The sequence below is a fragment of the Cavia porcellus genome, unplaced genomic scaffold (genome assembly GCF_034190915.1).
Source record: "Cavia porcellus strain 051 isolate PalLab524CR breed Dunkin Hartley unplaced genomic scaffold, mCavPor4.1 scaffold_33, whole genome shotgun sequence".
Lineage (NCBI taxonomy): Eukaryota > Metazoa > Chordata > Mammalia > Rodentia > Caviidae > Cavia > Cavia porcellus.
In genome coordinates this window covers 18,644,643-18,664,876 of record NW_026947516.1, presented here as the reverse complement: position 1 = coordinate 18,664,876, position 20,234 = coordinate 18,644,643, and the positions used below count along the sequence as shown (strand labels likewise).

At 38.6% G+C, this 20,234-nt stretch overlaps 1 protein-coding gene across 13 annotated transcripts in view; it reads right to left on the bottom strand.

The window, feature by feature from the left end:
- The window catches only part of Reps2 (RALBP1 associated Eps domain containing 2), a 270,779-nt gene extending 251,888 nt beyond the window's left edge, over nucleotides 1–18,891 (bottom strand). For all 13 annotated transcript variants that reach the window (XM_063242948.1, XM_063242951.1, XM_063242953.1 and 10 more), the window contains exon 1: nucleotides 18,492–18,891. In XM_063242948.1, coding sequence (XP_063099018.1) covers nucleotides 18,492–18,725 — 234 coding nt within the window. In that variant the 5' untranslated portion in view covers nucleotides 18,726–18,891. The remainder of the gene's footprint in view (nucleotides 1–18,491) is intronic.
- Nucleotides 18,892–20,234: the final 1,343 nt, after the last annotated feature.

Below are 20,234 nucleotides of genomic sequence, written 5' to 3'. Positions count from 1 at the left end.
TAGGCTTTTCACTTAACACTCATACACACAGAGAAAGGACAATAAGCAAAATTAATTGTTCAAGGTATTCCTGAAAATATTTCACATTTAGAATCAGAATTTCATCCATTCTTCTGATGTGGAGGGGTCAATATCCACATTTTTCAGTGTTGTCCTCTGTACCATCAAAATTTGATGATGCAGCACTTCTTAAGAGACTCCATAAAAAGAAACTGAAAGCATCCACTCTCAACACTGAAATATGTGAAGTTAACCTATTTTTGCTCCCACTTTGGAACCCCTGCTAATACTGTGAGAATATCCAATCCTCCATGCTTCTTACTCCCCTAGCTCCCAACCACTTGGTTCTTAGGAGTAAATCATGTTCCACTTTCATCTCCAGTGTCTTTTCTCAGGCCACTAACACCCAGTCTGCAAGCATCGATGCCATGTAAGATATTATCAATTATGAAACATCCTCATTGTGGGGATTCTGCACTAAAAATATATGAAACAAATCCAGACACTGTGCAACTGGAATGACAAATACAGAGCAATGAAATAGCTGTGACAGTTCAAATAAAAAACATATTTATGATCAATTGATTTTAGACAAGGATCCCAAAATGATTCAATGAGGAAAGAATAGTTGTTTCAACAAATGACACTACGACAGCACATATCCACATACAAAAGAATGAAGTTAAGCTTCTACTTCACACCAAAGATACAAATTAAGCCTAAACAGATCAAAGACATAAACATACAAGGTAAAATCAGACACAAGCAAAAAAAAAACACACAACTTTTCCCTCTCCTCCCTTCAACCTTTCCTCTTCTCCTTATTTATAAACATTCTGTTTCCATTTTTCCTTCTATTTTCTTTTTTTATCTTTTCCCTTCCTTCCTTTCCCCCTGCCTCATGCCTTAGTCCCCTTCCCATTTGAACATTTTCTTCCTATTTCACAATACCTATTATACATTTTGGTCCTTATTTACCCTTTCAGTTTCTCACATCAGAAAAACAACGCAATATTTAAACTTGTGTGTCTGATTTATTTCAGTGTCAAGGTGCATTATTTTACCTAGAAATGTCTCAAATCTGTACTTCTTGGGGTTTTATTTTTTTGGTTTAGATTGGTTTGGATTTTTTGAGATAGGGTCTCACTATGTAGTTCAGGCTGGCCCTGAACTCACCATGTAGCCAAGGCTGGACTTGAACTCATGGCAATCCTCCTGTTTCAGCCTTCTGAGTGCTGGGATTTCAAGCATGCATCACCACACCTGCGTAGTCTGTCTTTATAGCAGAGTAGTACCCCGTTGTATAAACAACACAGTTTTAAATGGGCAAAGGATCTGAATATGCCTATATCTAAACAAAATATGTAAGTATCCAAAAGCACATAAAAAGAAGCTCACATCGTAAGTCACCAGGGAACTACCAATATAAATCACACGGAGATACCATTAAACACACTGAAATGGCTATAATCAAAAAGACAAATGCTACATGCATGTGGTAAAGCTGGAACCCTCAGAATACCGCTGGTGAGATCTAAAATGTATATAGTAGCTTTCCAAGTATCTGGCAGTTCCTCAAAACAAGGAATATACAATTCCACTCCTAGGGATATATCCAAAAAAATGAAAATAAATCCACAGAAGAACTTGTACATAAATGTTTACAGCAGTACTATTCTTAATAGTTGATAAGTGGAAACAGCCCAAATGTCCATCAACAGATGAATCAATAAAATGGGGTACACCCATACAATAAACATTACAACAGAACAAGAAATACTAATGCACACTATAGCAAAAGTAAACTTGAAAACATTATGACAGTGAAGCTGGTCAGTTGTAAGTAGCCACATATCCTGTGATTTGATTTCTATGAAATGTCTTAGAATATGCAAATCCATAGTTACCTGGGAATAGTGGGACTGGAGGTGACTGCTATGATCATGGGGTTCCTTTTTTGGGCCAATGAAAACACTCTGGAATTAGATAGTGGTAGTATTTGTACAACTTTGCAAATTCATTAAAACCACTGAACGCTACATTTTAAATGGGCAAGTTGTATGGTATGGAATTACGTCACAAGAAAGCTATTATTTTTAAAAGTGGGGAAGAGTTGTGCATATTTCTTATGATAAAAAAAATCGCACAGACGTATAGAAAGGAAGCTGAAATCAAGTATATTTCAGAGAAGTCTTAGTGTATAAAACTAAGCTTGTAAAAGCAAAATCATTTAGAAGAAACAAAAACAAAATGCCTATCAAAAGAGAATTTATATACATATAAATCTGTACATGATGTGCTTTTTATTATTCAGCCTGATCTCCCATTCTCAATGCAGAAGATCACAGAAGGTGTTGGCAAACTTTTCCTGTAAAAATTTCAGCCTGTTGAGGTTTTACACTCTCTGTTCCAACCACTGGGCTCTGCCACTGTAGTGCGAAAGCAGCCATTTAATACATAAACAAATAGGTGTGGCAGTCTTCCAATAAAATTTTGTTTATGGAAACTGAAATCTGAATATAATTCCACAGGTCACAAATAAGTCTTCCTTTTATTTTTTCCCAACTATTTAAAACTGTCAAAGCTATTCTTAGCTTATGAGCCACACAAAAATACAGGTGGCAGTATGAATTTGGCCCGTATTTTGCCAGCCCGAGAGAAGAATGCTTTCAGTATGACAAACACGTCTACACAGTGGTAAGCAGGGAGGAACAATCTAGTTCTATGTCACACAAAAATACACACCAGAAACAGTCAGGCATACAAATCAGCATGCCTTCTCTGAGAAATAGTACAGAAACTGCCAAGAATATTTATAGGAATTAAATGAGTTAATATACAAAAAGCCCTAAGAAAAGTATTGGATAGCCAGAAATCTACTCAACAACTTATTCTGATACCATTAGCAGCAAGATGTTCAAATTGACTCCAAGAGAAAAGATGAAAGCAGTGGTTCCATTTCTGCAGCAATACCATGTATACCAGAATGAGAGTTATGGTTTTTACCTCTAAAATTCCCAGCCATGGTATTTTCTCCAGAGAACCTGTGAAACTCCCAAAAGTAGAATAAATTTCCTGAGCACAGGAAGCTGGTATTTACAAATAAGGCAATTTTCTAGAAGGTGAGAAGACAACAAATGCTTCTGAGTTACTTCTCAAACAATTTGTTCAAAGGATTTTTCAAAGGAAGAATTCAGATTATGGTCAGATTCTCTCATTAGCTACGTATGAGAGGTCAATATTAAAACCAGCAGGGAGATCTTGCCTTTACTAAGTTCTACATAAGAAACTACAAGAAGTTATTATTTGACTAACAGCTCAGAACTCATCTACTTCACCTGATCATTTTGTACTTGTAAGTTTGTAAATACAAGACACATAGGCAGAGCCACATGTTCAATAGGAAGGAAATACCCTTTAATGCCCCTTATGCCAAACTATGCTCCACAATAAGCCGCCCAGAAAGAATTAAAGAGAGAAGCCATTTATTTATTTCTGTAGAAGTGACTTCAATCATCATATTGACCTTGCATGCAAAAAAAGGCTTGTACTCATAATTAACACCACCACTTGCTTTTTCCAGATGCAATTACATTTTGAGAGCAAAAAAATCAATACTCATTTTGATTTCACAACTTTAAACAATGGAATGTTGGGAAACGGCTCCTGACAAAGCAGCCTGCTATACATTCACCCAGCCACCTGTCACTAACATCATTCTAGAACACAAAGAGCTATTTTTATTCAGTACACTACAGAGATAGATAATACCCCATTGCTATGGCAACAAGTTTTCCAGACGATATGTTAATCCATGAAGAATGTGAAGGAGAACAAAGCTATTTCTTTGCATTTGCCTTTAAAAGTATATGAGAAGGATTCTAACTTTAAGATCTCTGTTTGCTCAATAAGGCTTTCTGGGTTTGACAAACATATAAGGAAATGCTATATATAAATAGATACCTATAGCTATTTATATTTGTAAATTTACAGTAGTTACCTTGGAAGGGGGAATAAAAGCAACTAAGTCTATACTTAGCAAAATTGCAATATATAATATTAACCATAATCATCCTGCTGTGCATTAGATCTCTAGATTTATTTATCATCTGGCATAATTTAAAATTTGTGTCCTCTGACATACATTTTTCCCATTTCCTTCCCTTCTTTCCCTTGATAACCATGGTTCTATTCTTTGTTTCTATGACTCAATATTTTTTTCAGATTCCCCACATAAGATCATGTAATATTTTTCTCCCTATGGGTATCTTATCTCACTTAGCACAGTATATTCCAACTTCATCAAGTCACAAATAGCAATGTCTCCTTTTTGAAGACTAATATTGCACTGTATCTATATGTGTATATATGTATATGCATATATTCATATACACACTCACACACCCCCTATAAATCCTTTACGCATTCACCCAGTGATGAACACTTAAGATGTTTCCATATCCTGGATATTGTGAGTAATGCTGCAATGACCATAAGAGTTAAGATTATCTCTTAGATATACAGGACTGAGTTCATATTTTTTGGGTTCATACCTAAATGAGGAACTGCTATATCATACAGGAGTTTTTTTTTTTTTTTTTTTTTTTTTGAGGAACCTCTATATTGTTTCTCACTATGGCTACCATGATCTACTTTCCCAGCAACAGTGAAACATGGTTCCCTTTTCAACATGGTTCCCTTTTCAACACACCCTTGGTATTATGGCTTAGATCTAAAGTGGCCCCCAAAGACCCTGTGTTTGGAAGGTGATTGGATTATGGGGGCACTGCAGCTGATTTGCTGTTAGGAGGTGGGGTCCTGCAGGAAGAGGGAGTCACTGTGAGTGCAACATGAAAGGCAGTCTCCTTTCCCTGCTCCTCCTTGCTCTCTATTTTCTGGCTGCCATGAGGTAAACAGTTCTTCTCCATCAAGTTCCTGTGCCACGCTGTCCTGTCTTGGAGTCAGGTAACCATGAGCCTGAGCCAGAATAAACCTCCCTCCTTTAAAACCGTGGGTGTCAGGTATTGTCTCAGTAATGAGAAAGTGACTAAGACACATCAACCTTTATATGTTGTGTTTTCGTAATGCCCTTTCTAACAGGTGTGAGGTGAGAGCTCATGTTGTTTTTGATGTGCAGCTCCCTGCTATTAGTGATGTTGCTTACCTCACACACCTGTTGATCATTTGTATGAGTTCTTTTAAAAATGTTTACTTAGGTATTTTTCCTAATTAATTGGCTGATTTTCTTGCTGTTAAGTTGATGAGTTCCTCTTTTCGTATTAAGCCCATATCACATACAGCTCACAAATATCTTCTCTCAACCTGTAGGCTACCTTTTCATTGTTATTTCTTTTACTATGAAGTAGCCTTTTAGATCAATGAGTCCCACTTTTTTATTTTTGCTTTTTGTGCCTGTTTTTGATGTGATATCCAAAGAATCACTGGCAAGGCCAATATCAATAACCAATCCCCTTGTTTTCTTCTAGAAGGTTTATAGTTTCAGGTCTGCACTTAGGTCTTTTGAAGGTTGTTTGTAACTGAAAAAAAAATTTTATTTTATTTTTATATGGTAGAAGTGCCCAGATTTATTTTTGATATGTGAACATCCATTTTTTTTCCAATATTACTGACAGAAAAGCCTATTGTTCTTTTCTCACAATGCCACCTTGCTGGCCTGCTTAAAAATTAGCTGGATTCACAATACAATCCAAATAACCATACTATAGTTTCACAATTGATATACAGATTCAATGCAATACCAATCAAAATTCCAACATCCTTCCTCACAAAATTAGACAAAGCAATCCTAAAATTCATATGGAAACAAAAGAGACCTAGAATGGCAAAAGCAATCCTGGGTAACAAGTAAAAGCCGAAGGCATCACAACCCCAAAGTTCAAGTTATATTACAGAGCTACAGAGATAAATTTTTTAAAACGCATGGTACTAGAACAAAAACAGACATGTAAACCAATGAAACAGAACAGAGAAATCAGAAATAAATCCAGGAACACTCTAACCCTAATCTGACCTTTAACAAAGGGACTGAAAACATACACTGGAAGAAAGATATCCTCTTTAACAACTGGTGCTTGGGAAACTGGCTATCCACATGTATGTATGAAACTAAATCAAAACGGATCAAAGATGTAAATATTTAAACAGAAACACTTAGCATTCTAGAAGACAAAATAGACAAAATTCTTGAAGACACATGCATAGGCAAAGACTCTCTAAAAAGAACCCCCATTGCCTATTAAACAGTACCAAGAATAAACAAATGGTATCATATCAAATATAAAAGTTCCGCATAGCAATGAAAACAACCAGCAGAGTGATGAGACGACCTACAGAATGGAAAGAAATTTTTCCAACTATTCCTCAGACAAAGTACTAATATGTAGATTATATATAAAGAACACACAAAATTAGACCCCCTAAAATAAAAGATCCAATCAAAAATGAGCAACTGAAATGAATAGACATTTCTCAGAGGAGCACAAATGGCCAATAAATACATGAACAAATATCCCACATTGCTGGCCATTAGAGAAATACAAGTTTAAACAACACCAAGATTACATCTTGCCCCAGAAAGAATGTCCATCATATCAAGAAATCAAGTAATAAGAAAAGCTGGTAAGGCTCTGCTGAAAAAGCAACTCTTCCACATGATCAGTGGGAATGTAGACTGATACAACCACTATGGAAATCAGTGTGTAGATCCCTCAAAAAAGTAAAACCATAAATTCCACTGGACTTAGCGATTCCCCTTCTACCTTCCCAAAAAGAGTTAAAGTCATATTACAGGGACATACCCATTTATAGCAGCACAATTCAAAAGACCTAAATCTTGGAAGCAGCCTATATGCCCATCAACAGATGAATGGTTAAGGAAAGTATGGTATTTATACACAGTGGAATACTACTTTTCCATAAAAATGGAACCATAATGTCAAATAAAATAAGTCAGACACACGAGTTTAAATATTGCACGGTTTCTCTTATATGAGAAAGCCAAAGTAAAAATAAAGAGCAAAATAAAAGACAGAACATAGGAAGTAAACAGATCAATCTTTCTCAAAAGGGAAAGTACTAAGAGATGGAAGTACGGAAGAGGGGAGAAGAAGGAAACAAAAAAATTAAGGTGTATCATATACATGGAACAACTCTCCATGAGAAGTGTAATCATTTTGGACTGAAAAATTGTTTTTAAATAGCTGACTTCATTTCTGAACTCTATATTTTATTTCACTGTCCCACAGTCTGTTTTTATGTCAGTACCATGCCATTTTGGTTACTATTGCTTTGCACTATAATTTGAAACCAGAAATGTGATGCCTCCAACTTTATTTTTCTTTTTCAAGACTGTCTTGGTTATTCTGGGTCTTTCAAAGTACCATATAAATTTTAGAATTGGTTTTCCTATTTCTGTGGAAAATGTTATGGAAATTTTGATAGGGATTACACTAACTCAATATATTCCCAAAATGTCCAGTAATATGGACATTTTAACAATAATTCTCCCAATACGCAAACATAGAATATTTTTTCCATTTCTTTGTGTCTTTTTCAATTTCTTTCATTGGTGTTTTATAGTTTCTAGCATACAGATCTTTCACTTCCTGGGCTACATGCCATTTCTTTTGAACTCTTTCTGAATTTCCTGAATAACAGAAGTAGATTACTAAAGGATACATAGCCTTGTACAAATTTCCAATGAGTTCTTTGGTTTCAAAATTTGATTAGTCATCCGTGACCCTAGGCGGTCCTCTTTTCTGTCTTCAGAAGGTTCATAAAAGTGATTCATGTCCTTTATTTAGACACGTATCATTCAATCATGCCTTTAAGCAAGAAATCCAACATTTACACAGAATTGCTATGAATGCAATAGTCCCTCCATTGAAACATCAACAGGGAACTTCTCCTCACCCCTTTTAAATCCTCCTTTAGTTTGTCTCCTCAGTGAAAACTGAACTTCAACCTAAGTATATTCTGAAAAGCATTACTCAAAGCCACTTGTCTATGTGACTTGGTAAAATAACTAATCTTCTGTGTCTTAGCTTTGTTTTCTTCAAAGTGAAGACGAAAATACCCATGTCATAGTTTGGTTGTGACAATTAGATGGACATTTTACAAGTTTACAAGTTATAAGTTACAAAGCCAGTAATATGGTAAACAGTAAACAAACATTAGCTGCTATTATGATTGTTATCATCATACATGTAGAGTTAGACTACATTTTCCACTCAGGGGACATCTGACAATGTCCAACAACATCTTTAGTTGTCACAGTTGAGAGAGGGACAGTTACTAGCCTCTGGTAGGTAAAGACCAAGGATGTTTCACCTTATACTGCACAGAACAGCACACACATGTGCGCATGCACACACACATAGAATTATTTGGTTCAAAGTGTCAGAAGTACTGAGATTGAAAAACCTTGACCTTGAACAAAAAATAACTTAAGAGACTAAAACATCCACATGCTACAATTTTGCATGTTTTATTCCCACCACCATTTCCCAATAGAAAGACCATAAAGGTACCAGAGTACATGCAAAGGAGATGAACTGAAAGATTTTTAAATAATTTTGAAGAGATCCTAAAATGGAAAAAAGTTCAAAAAGTAGAGCATACCAAACACCTCCAGAGGCAAAAGCTATTGGTACATTATCATCTGTTTTTACAAGGTTGACCATAAACTAAGAGAGAAACAAAGAGATTACTGTATTAAATGTGTTATTTTGACAATATCGGAGGCAAACATTACACATTTCAGAAAGACTACCTTTCAAAAAAACAATTTTTAATTGCCAGCATTTATGGGATGTGCTTCAATTACTCAGGAAATTAAAACAGGTGAAATATTTTACCCCTCAGGAGACTGAACGAAGCTATTTCTCTGAAAAACAGTGGCAAAGTGCTGCAAATGAAAGAAGCCAATGTAAATATTTCCCACAAGCATAATGTTAATATCCATTCTGCTCCTAAACTGGCAGTATGAAAATAACTGAGTTTCTCAGGTCTGTTAAAAATCTTTTCCCTTCAAGTCTAAGTTCGAGCGAAAGTCTCCTCCAAACTACAGAGAAGTGTACAGAAAATAGGCCCAACCCAAGAAGCATCTGCCATTTGCTCCACCCAAAACAGGGTTGTCCTTCCTCTTTTGTCCTTCACCTTCTACAGCACAGCACAGCTGAGAAAGCCAGATAAAAAAGCCAGGAGTAGGACTCACACAGTCTGTCATGACTGTCATAGGAGGAGCCTAAGGAAGCAGCTGAGTGCCCACTGCTCAGAGCTTCCTGCAGGATGGCCTGGAGGAGGAGCCACCTCAGCAGACTTACGGACTTCTGACCCCAGACTTGCCTTTGGACTCTGAAAACAATGAACTCTGAAGAACAAATTATTTCTAGCCCCAATACCTCACAACTCCTCAGATCAGTAATTCTTAACTGTTTTGTAACCAAGGCCCATTTGACACAGCAGTACATGGGCCTCTTCTGGGAGTAATGTTTTTAAATCATAAAATAAAATATTTAAAATAAAATACAAAACATAGTAGGTGGGGCATGATGGTACACACTGGTATTCCCAGCACTCAGAAGGCTGAGGCAGGAGGATCACCTTGGGCTACACAGTGAATTTAAGGTCAACCTGCACTATATAGTGACACTTTGTCTCACAAAAACTTTGTAAAAGAAATACATTACAGCCATCAAAACACCAAAAGCTGAATTTGTGGTATGAATACACATTTATTAACATAATGAATACTATCAGCCAGCCTGGGCTACACAGTGAATTTAAGGTCAACCTGCACTATATAGTGACACTTTGTCTCACAAAAACTTTGTAAAAGAAATACATTACAGCCATCAAAACACCAAAAGCTGAATTTGTGGTATGAATACACATTTATTAACATAATGAATACTATCAGCCAGTGTCTAATCTATTGTAAACCATTGGGGGGGGGTGTATGTAAGTAGCCTCGGTTTGGGGTGGAACCTAAGGGGGCATCATGGATGCATGGGTAGCCCACTGGTCCTAGGTTTGGCACCATAGGTAAGTTCCCAGGGGCAGGGAAGATAGCGTCACAGGTAAATTTCTGGGGGTGGGGGAGATAGGAGCTCTTTGGTTCTGCCTTTAAGGCTTTACCAGCTACAGTGTCCTTTCTGGGCCAAAACCCTTTCAAGTACATGTTTGTAGTATATTTTTAAAATCCTGTTTTGTAAGTGATAAAGTCAAAGAAAGTGCTGATACTACTGTGTGTTACCTACAGGTATAATCTCAGTTGGGGGCATAGTATAAGTATTTTTCCATATCACAGATCTCCAAATGGGACTCAGATTTAAAAAGTTTGTGTGGAAATAAAAGATAAATCAAAAGCAGATAAGAAATAGTGAGACAGACTTTCAGCATATGGGAAAGGAACCAAGACACAGAGGGAGGGGAGGAAGTGAGACATAAAAACAAGAATAATTGTGATATGTTGCGTACACGTTCCAAGTACCTATGAGAAACATGAGCATAATATACTACAAACAAGAACAATGTACATATGAATGGGGTCCAAGAGATAGAAAGAGGGCAGGGAACATGATAAAAGAATGAACGTGTATTATGTGAGTAGACTAGCTCCCCACAATGAATGTAATCATTACATACTACAAATGTGTAAAATGGAAGATCTGCCTGGAGCATTCTGGGCAAGAATGGCCATGCGGAGAATTAATATCTGTTTTTCTATTTCTTTCCTGGCGCTTCTAGATTTTTCTAGAGAAAAAAACAAATTGCTTAATGATTAAAACTGAAAATACATCAGAAGATACATATTTGCAAGTTCTACTTGGTATAAAGAAATGAATTATGCATTAAAATGTTTCTTTGAAAAGCAAATTTAAAATTAGTAGCTCTGCAAAACTATACACACACACACACATATGCACACATACATATACATATACACATAGAAATACACACACACATTTTTCCCTCAAAAAAGATAACCAGAGTTAATTTCCTGCTTCAGATAAACCCTGGAAAACAAAGTGTGGTGGAATGAACCTAAAGTACACCCCAATATTTACTTCCTGGTATATGTGTTGTATATTCTCCTCCTCCTGAGTGCAGACAGAATCTGTGTCTTGCTTTTAACCAGTGGAGTATAACACAGGTAATGGGATGTCACGTATCTTAGTTGACTAGAGATTGACACTCTCAAAGAAGAAAACAGCCATACTATGCTGTAAACCACCTATAGAAAGGACTAAGTGGCAGGCACTTCAGGTAGCCTTGAGGAGCAGAACACCTCAATCCAAAAATCACAAGGAAGATGGGGATATAGCTAAGTGGTACAACACTTGCTTAGCAGAGATAATATCTTGGATTCAATCTCCAGTACCACCAAAACAACAATAACAAATCACAAGCAACTGAATCCTACCAATAGCCACATGAGGTTGGAAGAGGTCCCTAAATTCCAGAGAGAAATTCAGCCCAGCTGACACGTTAACTGTACCTTCAGGAAACCCTGATCTGAGGACCAAGATAAGCCCTTTCCACATACCCAACACAAAGAAACTAGAAGACAATAAAAGTGAGCTATATTCAACTGCTGCATTTGTATAAGTTCATTACAGAGCAATATATAAATACTGCAGTAAACAGTAGGGGATATGACTAGCCATCCCAGTTTGCCTGGGACTGTCTGAAAACAAGTCCCATGTCCCCCAGGAAACTAAAGTTGATTGACTGCCATCAAAAGATGTATATGAAGACTACAATGCCATAAATAGAAATATGAATGCCTTGCCTTTAGGAAACAAATAGAAACTTTGATAAGCTTTGGAAAGAAACCAATTCCTGTTTTAAAAGTTGTTAAGTAACTGGTAAAACAACCCAAGATTTCCTCACGACCAATTTTCTAAGCCCCTAAATTAGGGCAATCCCTACTTAGGGATGTTAAACTTAACCATCTAATATTTCTAGATGTTCAAAGCCTGTCTTCAGCTGGTTACTTTTTCAGTCTCTGTACTGGCTGCCCCAACTATTCTAAATAAGTTCTCAAGCACCATTACTCCAATAATGGCCAATGGTTTGATCAAGTCTTACCATTTGACTACAGGCCCCAAGTGCCTTTTCTGCCCATCTTAACCCACTACAGGTTCCTTTCTCCTTCTGCCTCACTCCAGGTTCCTTCCTAAAGATAAACTCTATGACTCAACACCATGTCTGAGAGTTGCTTTGAGATAATAAAAAGAAGAGAACAAAGGTAGGAATGTATATTAAAATGGAACTGGCCATGTATCAATGATTGTTGAACCTGACTGGCAAGTACAACAGGGTCTAATTTATTATTCTATCTAGTTTAAGATTTTCCATCTTTAAAAAGCTAAGAAAAAAGAAAGCCCATGAAAGTGTAACTGATTCAAAGGTCCTCTAGCACCCTCAAGAATATCAATGTGCATTCTGCTATCTATGAAAGTCTTTTTAATGTTTGTACATGTTTAGAACAGCCATTCTATGTAAATTAGAAAGGCCACCTACTTCCCTTTGGCATAAAGCTCTCTATAGCACCAAAAGGATGACTCACTGTAAGAGTAGGCAATAAAGGTTTTTTTGAAAGGAAATATAAATGAACTTCAGGTACATGTGTCAACAAGGATGAAATCTGAAAACATAACAATGAGAGGAAAAGTAAGTGGCAAACGGTTACACAGAGTGCAATACTCCTTGTTTTAAATTGAAAAAATGCAAAATAATATTTTACTTCAGTTATATACATACATAAATATACACATCTATTTATCTACATATACAAATATATGCACACATAAATAAAAGTAAAAAGAAATTTTCAAATCATGCACATCAAATTCAGGGCAACAGTAACCCAGCAACCCGAGTGGGATCAGAGAAGACGATGTACGAACCTTTCATTCTAATTTTGCTTCTCATTCTGAGTGGTGGGTAGACAATTATTTGTTGTGTTGAGCTCTAGTTTTACATACCAGAAATATTTTATTGTAAGAGTCAAGAAATAACTATCATGCAAATATCCTTCTTTTACCTAGACAATGGTGTGTTTCTGATACTTCTATATCACCTGGCATTCTCTTTTAGAAAAAAAAATACTGTGTCAAACAGCATATAGTACTAATTATTTAGCATGATAGTCTTCATATCTCCCTGAAATATAGTAAAACTGATAGAGTATAAAAGTACAAAAGCAAAAAATGGTTTCATTGTCATTTTTAATTATAGCTCTCAATAGGAGTTGGACATGGTGGCCCACACCTGTAATCTAAGTACTCTTAAGGTTGAGGCAGTAAGGATGCAAGGTCGAGGCCAGCCTGCACTACACAGGCAGATGCTGTCTCAAAAAAATCAATCAATCAGTCAATCAATTCATCGATCAATAGCTCTGGCTAATGAGCCAGTACCCAGAAAAAGTTTGCAAAATTTTAGTCTTTACCTTATAGTTTTATTTAATGATTTCTCAGCTGCTTTAAAGATTTAGAGGATAATTTAAAATGACTTCTATCCAAAGGTGAAGTTGTATGCAGAGATTTTTAAAATATCTCTACTTCTCACAGCTTTGTTTTACTTCTTTACCTCACTCACTGGTGCTTTAACAATCAGACTCTACTTATTGCTTTTCTTTTCCTAGTCAATGATTTTCCCTGATAGTGTAGAATCAACAGTTATTTTAGAACGTTCCTCTTAACCTCCAAGAATTACCTATGATAAAAATAAAAACAATTATAATGATGTCTTGAAATGTACACAACATTCCCACAAACCAGACATCATCCTAACAGATAGATATCACAGTCTATATAGTTTTAATTCATTATGTTCAAATATAAAGTTTGTCACTTTGAGGTACATATTTTAATTCAGATATCATCTTTCAAATCTTTTCTTACCTAAATAAAAACCCTCAGATATAAAAAATATTTGCATTGGAATGTAAGCACTATGAGGACAGAGATTTGCATTTGACTCACTGCTACAAACTCAGCACCTAGAAAAATGCTTGCCACACAAGAGAAATTTAAATATGCATCAAAGTTAAACCCACTCTAGCCTTTTAGTAAAATGCTAGACTTTGAATGTCAATGAAATATTTCACAAACTGGGGAACCAATTTGTATAGCTTTGTCTTGAAATATCAAACAAACACAACCATTTACTTGTTTTCAGACATTCATATACTCTTTTTCTAGTTTAAAAGTGTTTTAGTGGGCTGAGGATTTAGCTCAGTGGTTCATGTTTGCCTGGTAAGCATGAGGTTCTGAATGCAATTCCCAGTACAAAAAAAAAATGTTTTGGGAGGCGAACTAGAAACCCAAATCCACCCCCCCCTCATTCCCACCATAAGACATTAGGAGCCAATCCCAATACACACATCTGTGAGTCAGCAGAAGCCACACCAGCTGGTGGAGAACCAGGAAGCCATGTCCCACCCCAAGCAACCAGCTGATTCGGAAGAACACAGGCTGAGATGATAGCAACTGAAGTAAAGGAACAACTTAATGCTTGTATTGGTTGATTGACTTTGCAGGCCTAAAGCCAGTAGTCTAAGCAACTATTTAGAGGATAACAAGAGGCATTATGGCAACCATTGTTAATTTCCTATTATCCTGTTTTGAAGTCCTGTATCATTTTCATTGTTTTGTTTTGCTTGATTTTATTATGTTTGATCATATGGACATCTATTTTGAAGATAACAAGATATATCATGGTAGCCATTGCTGATTTCCTGCTATCTTGTTTTGAAATTCTGCATCACTTTCATTGTTTTGTTTTGATTGGTTTTGTCTGTTTTGTTGTTTGATTTTATTATTTTGATGGCATGGGTGGCTATCATGAAAATAACAAAAGGCATTATGATAGCCATTGTTTATTTCCTTTTATCTTGTTTTGGAGTCCTGTATTGCTTTCATCATTCTGTTTTAATTGGTTTTATTTTGTTGTCCTTTGTTTGGTTTTATTCTCTTTAAAATAAAACAAGTGTTTTAATTCCACTTTCCAACTTCTACTAAAAGCCTGCTTTCAAAATAAATCAGCACATGAAAATAAAACTTCTTTTAAGTAGCCTACAATGCTACATTAAAATACAATTCAAGATGGCAAATAAGTACTATATATAAGATGGTGCTCAACCACCATCATATTATTAGAAAATTATAACAAAAACAATGAGATATCATTACACATGTGCTACTTGCTATGCACCCAAATGAGTTAAAAATTATGTCCACATGAAAAGCCACACATAGATGTCTGTAATAACAGCTCTGTCCCCACAACTGCCAGAACTTAGAAGTTAGTGACATTTCTTTCAGCCAGTAAATAGACTGGTACATCCAGACAATGAACTATTCAGTGATAAAAAGAATTGGGCCTCCACATCATGAAAATATATAAAAGAATCTTAAGTGCATATTAATAAGTGAAAGAAGCCAATCTAAAAATGCTACATACTGAATAACTCTAACTATGTAACATTCCAAAAGAAGGTAAAACTATGGAGACAATAAAAGATCATGGTTGCCAGGGGTTAGTGTGGTGGGAGAGGCGAATCAGTGGAGCAAAGAAGATTTTTAGGGCACAGGAATTATTCTATGTGATACTACAGTGGTGAATATAGGTCACACATTTGTCTAAACCCATAGCATGTGTACCACAGGGAAACTCTACTGTAAACTAGGGGCTGGGAGCACATGGGAACCCGCTATATGCTATCCTTAATGGTTCTATGGACATAGAACTGCTCAGAAAAAAATAGTCTATTGTAAAACATGTTGTTTGAAATCGATGAGAACAGGAGGAGGAGAGAGACTGAGACTGCTTTGGCTCACAATTTTGGAGTTTCCGGTTCATAATCTATTGGCCCCATTATTTCAGCCTCTAGTGGGGATGCTGGATGGCAATGGCATGGAGCACATCAATCTCCTCATGTTCAAGAAACAATGAGAAAGAAAAGTCTGGGGTTCCACAAGTCCCTTGGAAGGCATGTACCCCACGACCTAGGGAGCGTCCACTAGATTCCACCTCCTCAAGGTTCCACATCTGCAAGGGTCCAACTCCACCCACCCACACGACCCCAGGGACCAACTCTTCAATATTCAGACCTTTAGAGAACGTTTTTCCAACCTGAAGTATACAGTGAGATTTTATATCTATAAATACAAATATTTATACATACAAATACACATCAATATGTTTACATATCAACCACAGAAAAACCTTAAGATAACTATAGGCTCACTTCCATACAAAGTATAACAAGTTACTTTTAATTCAAGTAGGAGATAAAATACTGGGTTTTTGTAGAACATCTATTCCTGGTAACATGGTAACCTTGTGGAATATGATGGTAATCCTAGGTGCATACTTATCAAGAGAAAATGTGGAGGTAACCATAGAAACTATCAGGGCTGCTTAGTGTCTCCATGATTTGAGCAGTTATACCTGTTGGGCCACTTATAAATCTAAATTTACAGGTTTCCTTTAACAGGGAAAGAATGAAAGTGTCTATATTTGCCATTAAAAATGGTTAACACACTCATGATAATGCAAACTATAGTGGTTAGAGTACATACACATACAACACACACCACAGCCACCACCAATGTGAGGTAAAACTGGGTGGCTTCATTCTGATTCTCTTAGGACTAGTTTTCCCTATCCAGGATGCTTCTAACATTCATTTTCATCTGTACCAAGAGTAAATATCAAGTTGCTGTAATTTGGTTAGGTTAAAGGAAAAGGATTTTGTTTTGTTTTGCTTTGCTGGGCTAAGTAAAAGAGCTCAAAGCTCTGAGATATTTACTCTAAGCAATCTAGGAACATCATAACCCCTTTTGCCAGGATGTGAAGCAGTTTTCAACTGGAGAATATAATCTAGTTCACACAAAAGCACTGTACCTTCGGTTCCTCTTAAATCATACGTACTGCAATGGTTGTAACACAAGGAAATCCTTTCCTGGATTCATGCCGGAGCCTCAACTAACAATATTCACATTTAATACGCCCACCTTCTCTTATCACACTCGATGTGTAACAGACAACAAAATAAGCCTTCACAGGTGCCTGAATCGCACTTGTAGCAATAGCCTTGGTCAACAAATTTATTATGCTTCGGAGCTGTGCAAAGTCTCACATAATAGCCACGGTTTGTGTTTTAGAACACCAACTTTCTCTTTACCTGCTCTCTCTCAATAGTAGTGGCAGAACTGTCTATATATCAAGGACTATTGGGGAAATAAATAGCCATGTGAAGGTCTGTTGATACAACTATATTTTCAGAAATTCTAAATTTAGAAAGCTGAAAGATTACAGAGTAGTTAAACTTATGCTTATAAACATATGGACAGATGCGTGCTCCAGCAGTATAAAAATGCAGACGGTCTTATGTGACACAAACAAAACCTCACAAACGAAAGGAACCGTGAAAACATTAGTAATCCTTTGGGACAAGATTTTAAAATATCACTCATTATTCCAAATTCTCATTTGGTGTTAATAACTTTCATAATACTGCTTTTTCAAAAAAGCTTCATTTCATATTTTGGGTTGATGTTAGCAATCTTTCCACCATTTAGAGCTGGGTGACACCAAATGACAGACAAAGGGGTTATCAAGTAGTCTTTCTCCAAGCTTCAAAGAAAAAGCCAAACACAAACAGCACCTGCTATGCATCAGTCCCCATCCCCATGGCACCCCCCCATCCTTTACAGGTATGGAGCAGCCAAAATGAGGTAGCTATGACACGTCTTTCCCATTCTATTTCTAGTGCAAGCCATGATAAAATGGGTGGACATGCTGGACTCCTGGGGTCCGCCTCAAGCTTCAAATGAAGAACCTGGCTTTGACTTGACCAACGTCCTCCTACAGTCCTTGAGCCCCTGCTATGCAACTTGCCATTAAGATTTTCCAGCTTAATACTAATAATCAGAATTTGTCCACATTAGTGGAAATATATAGTAGATACATATAAGATCACAAATATACAGAGAGGTCAACATGTTGTCCTTGGCCCCTGGGTCCCCATCCACATGGACACACAGGCACACACCCTTCAAGTTCAAATCCCAGCAAGGTACCCTGAGCTTCCACTCGGGAAAGGGAGGGGGCAGGAGCCGCAGAGGTTAAACCAGACACCAGCCAAAGCAAATATCACTTCCAGAACAGGGGAAACTTTGGGTATGGGCGGCTGCCTCCCCCAGAAATGACCGGGGGAAGGCAAGGAATGTCAGACTGTCTCAGAGAAGGAAGACGGGAGCGCACCCAGCACTGGGCGAGGAGCTGAGCTGCAGAGGAGGCTGGTGTCCCTGGGGGACAAGGGCGTCGCCGCCATCCCTGGCTGCAGAGCCCCCTCTCTGAGACTTGGTCGTGTCCCTGGGACAGCCCAGTCGCCCCAATATTTCCACACACACTGTCCCCACAGGTCCACCGAGACAAGGGGACCAGGAACTTACCTGGTGTAGTGTCTCAGCCGGCAGCTGCGACGCCCGAAACAGATCAGCCACGGGGCCAGCGGCCGCAGTGGCAGAGCCCGAGGCGACCCTGGCGGCTTCAGGGGGCCCGGGACCCGGGGCCCCGCTCACCGCTCCCGCGCAGCGCGCAAAGAGCTCGGAGTAGCACTGCTGCTCACCCTCGCTCAGCAGCAGCGGCGGCCCAGAGCCGCAGCATCCGCCCGCTGGTGTCTCCATGGGACCTTCAAGGGGGCCTTGCGGAGCACGGTCCCGATTGAGGTGCTGCCTATACTCCACCACTGCCACCGCCACCGCCTCGGCCTTGGCCGCCGCCGCCCCCACACGCCCAGCAGCTGCAGCACAGCCGCTTCCTCCCAGCGCGCGCCGGCCCCACCCCCGGGCTTGAATGTTGTGCCTCCGCACGGCACATGGAAACAGGCTCGACGCCGACCAATCACGGGGAAGGACCCCAGCAAGGCCCCGCCTGCAACGCCCGCCCCACCCCTTGCCAGGTAACTCCGCTCTGGACTGCCTGCTGCTGGTCACCTGCTTGGCTGGCGAAGCTGGGTAAAGAATGGTGGTCCCTGCAATGTGCCAACCCCACCGTCATCCAAGGAGCATCTTTGGCTCTCCGCCCTAGCTGGGAAGGAAGCATTTAGCACACTTAGAGAATAGCGCTTTTCAGGGGATGGGAAAGCTGTATTTTCTCCCTAGGAGCCTGGATCCGGTGTGGTGGCCCACATCACACCGTGCCCTTCCCTGAAAGGGGACAAAGCGTGGGGAAGTTAGGTTTCCCTTCTTCCACAACACTCCTGGTTATGTCTTGAAAAGCTGGGGGACAAAGAATGTCCAAACAACTGCAGTCCCAGTGCCTCTCCAGAGCATTCCACATGGTCATGGGGGTCACCTACTTCCTCAGGCACACCTCCACTGTGCACTTGAGCCTTAATAAGTAACACTGGGTTACTCTTGAGCACTAGAGTAATAGGAGTTTAAAAAGACCTTTTTGTAGCTCCTTTGGCCCAACCCCTGGTGTTAACGGATAAGGAAATTGTTGCAGGTTCACTTTATTCACTCGACAATCATTGACTATCTACTAATTAGCAGATTTATATGCTAAGGCTGGAAAACACAGACCTCAGTAAGAGAAAGTGCTCACTCTCTGTCTTAGTTACTTTTTTCGTTGCTGAGAAAAAATACTCAACATCCTAAGTTAAAGGAGGAAAGGTTTATTTAGCTCACAGTTTGTGGAAGTTTCAGCCCATAATCAGCTGGCTCCAAGGAAGGAAATTATGGCAGAGGGGCTTTACAGAGGAGAAACAGTCCATGACAGAGCAAGCAGGAAGCCTGGAAGCAGCAAGCAGTGAGCCTGCCTTCCCTCTCTCCTTTTGTATTCCATCCATGCTGTAAGCCTATTTATTGGTGCCACCCACACCCAGGGTGGGGCTTCCATTATCAACCCCCGAGCCATGCTAACTCCGATCAGTGGACTAATTTAGTACCACACGGCTTTAATCCCAGCACCACAGACTCTAAATCCACCAGTTCCAAAAAGTCTGACCTATGAGTACATGAGGCTTTGGGAGGTCATCTAGATACAAGCCATAAGACCTTCTAAAAGCACTTCTTTTTGCAGGAAAACAAGCTATTTTTTAAAATAAACTTTTCCAAGTTCACACCAAACTCAACTCTGCCACTCATATGTTGACCTCCCCTGGCATGTGCTTGCTGAGACCCAATGTCCCA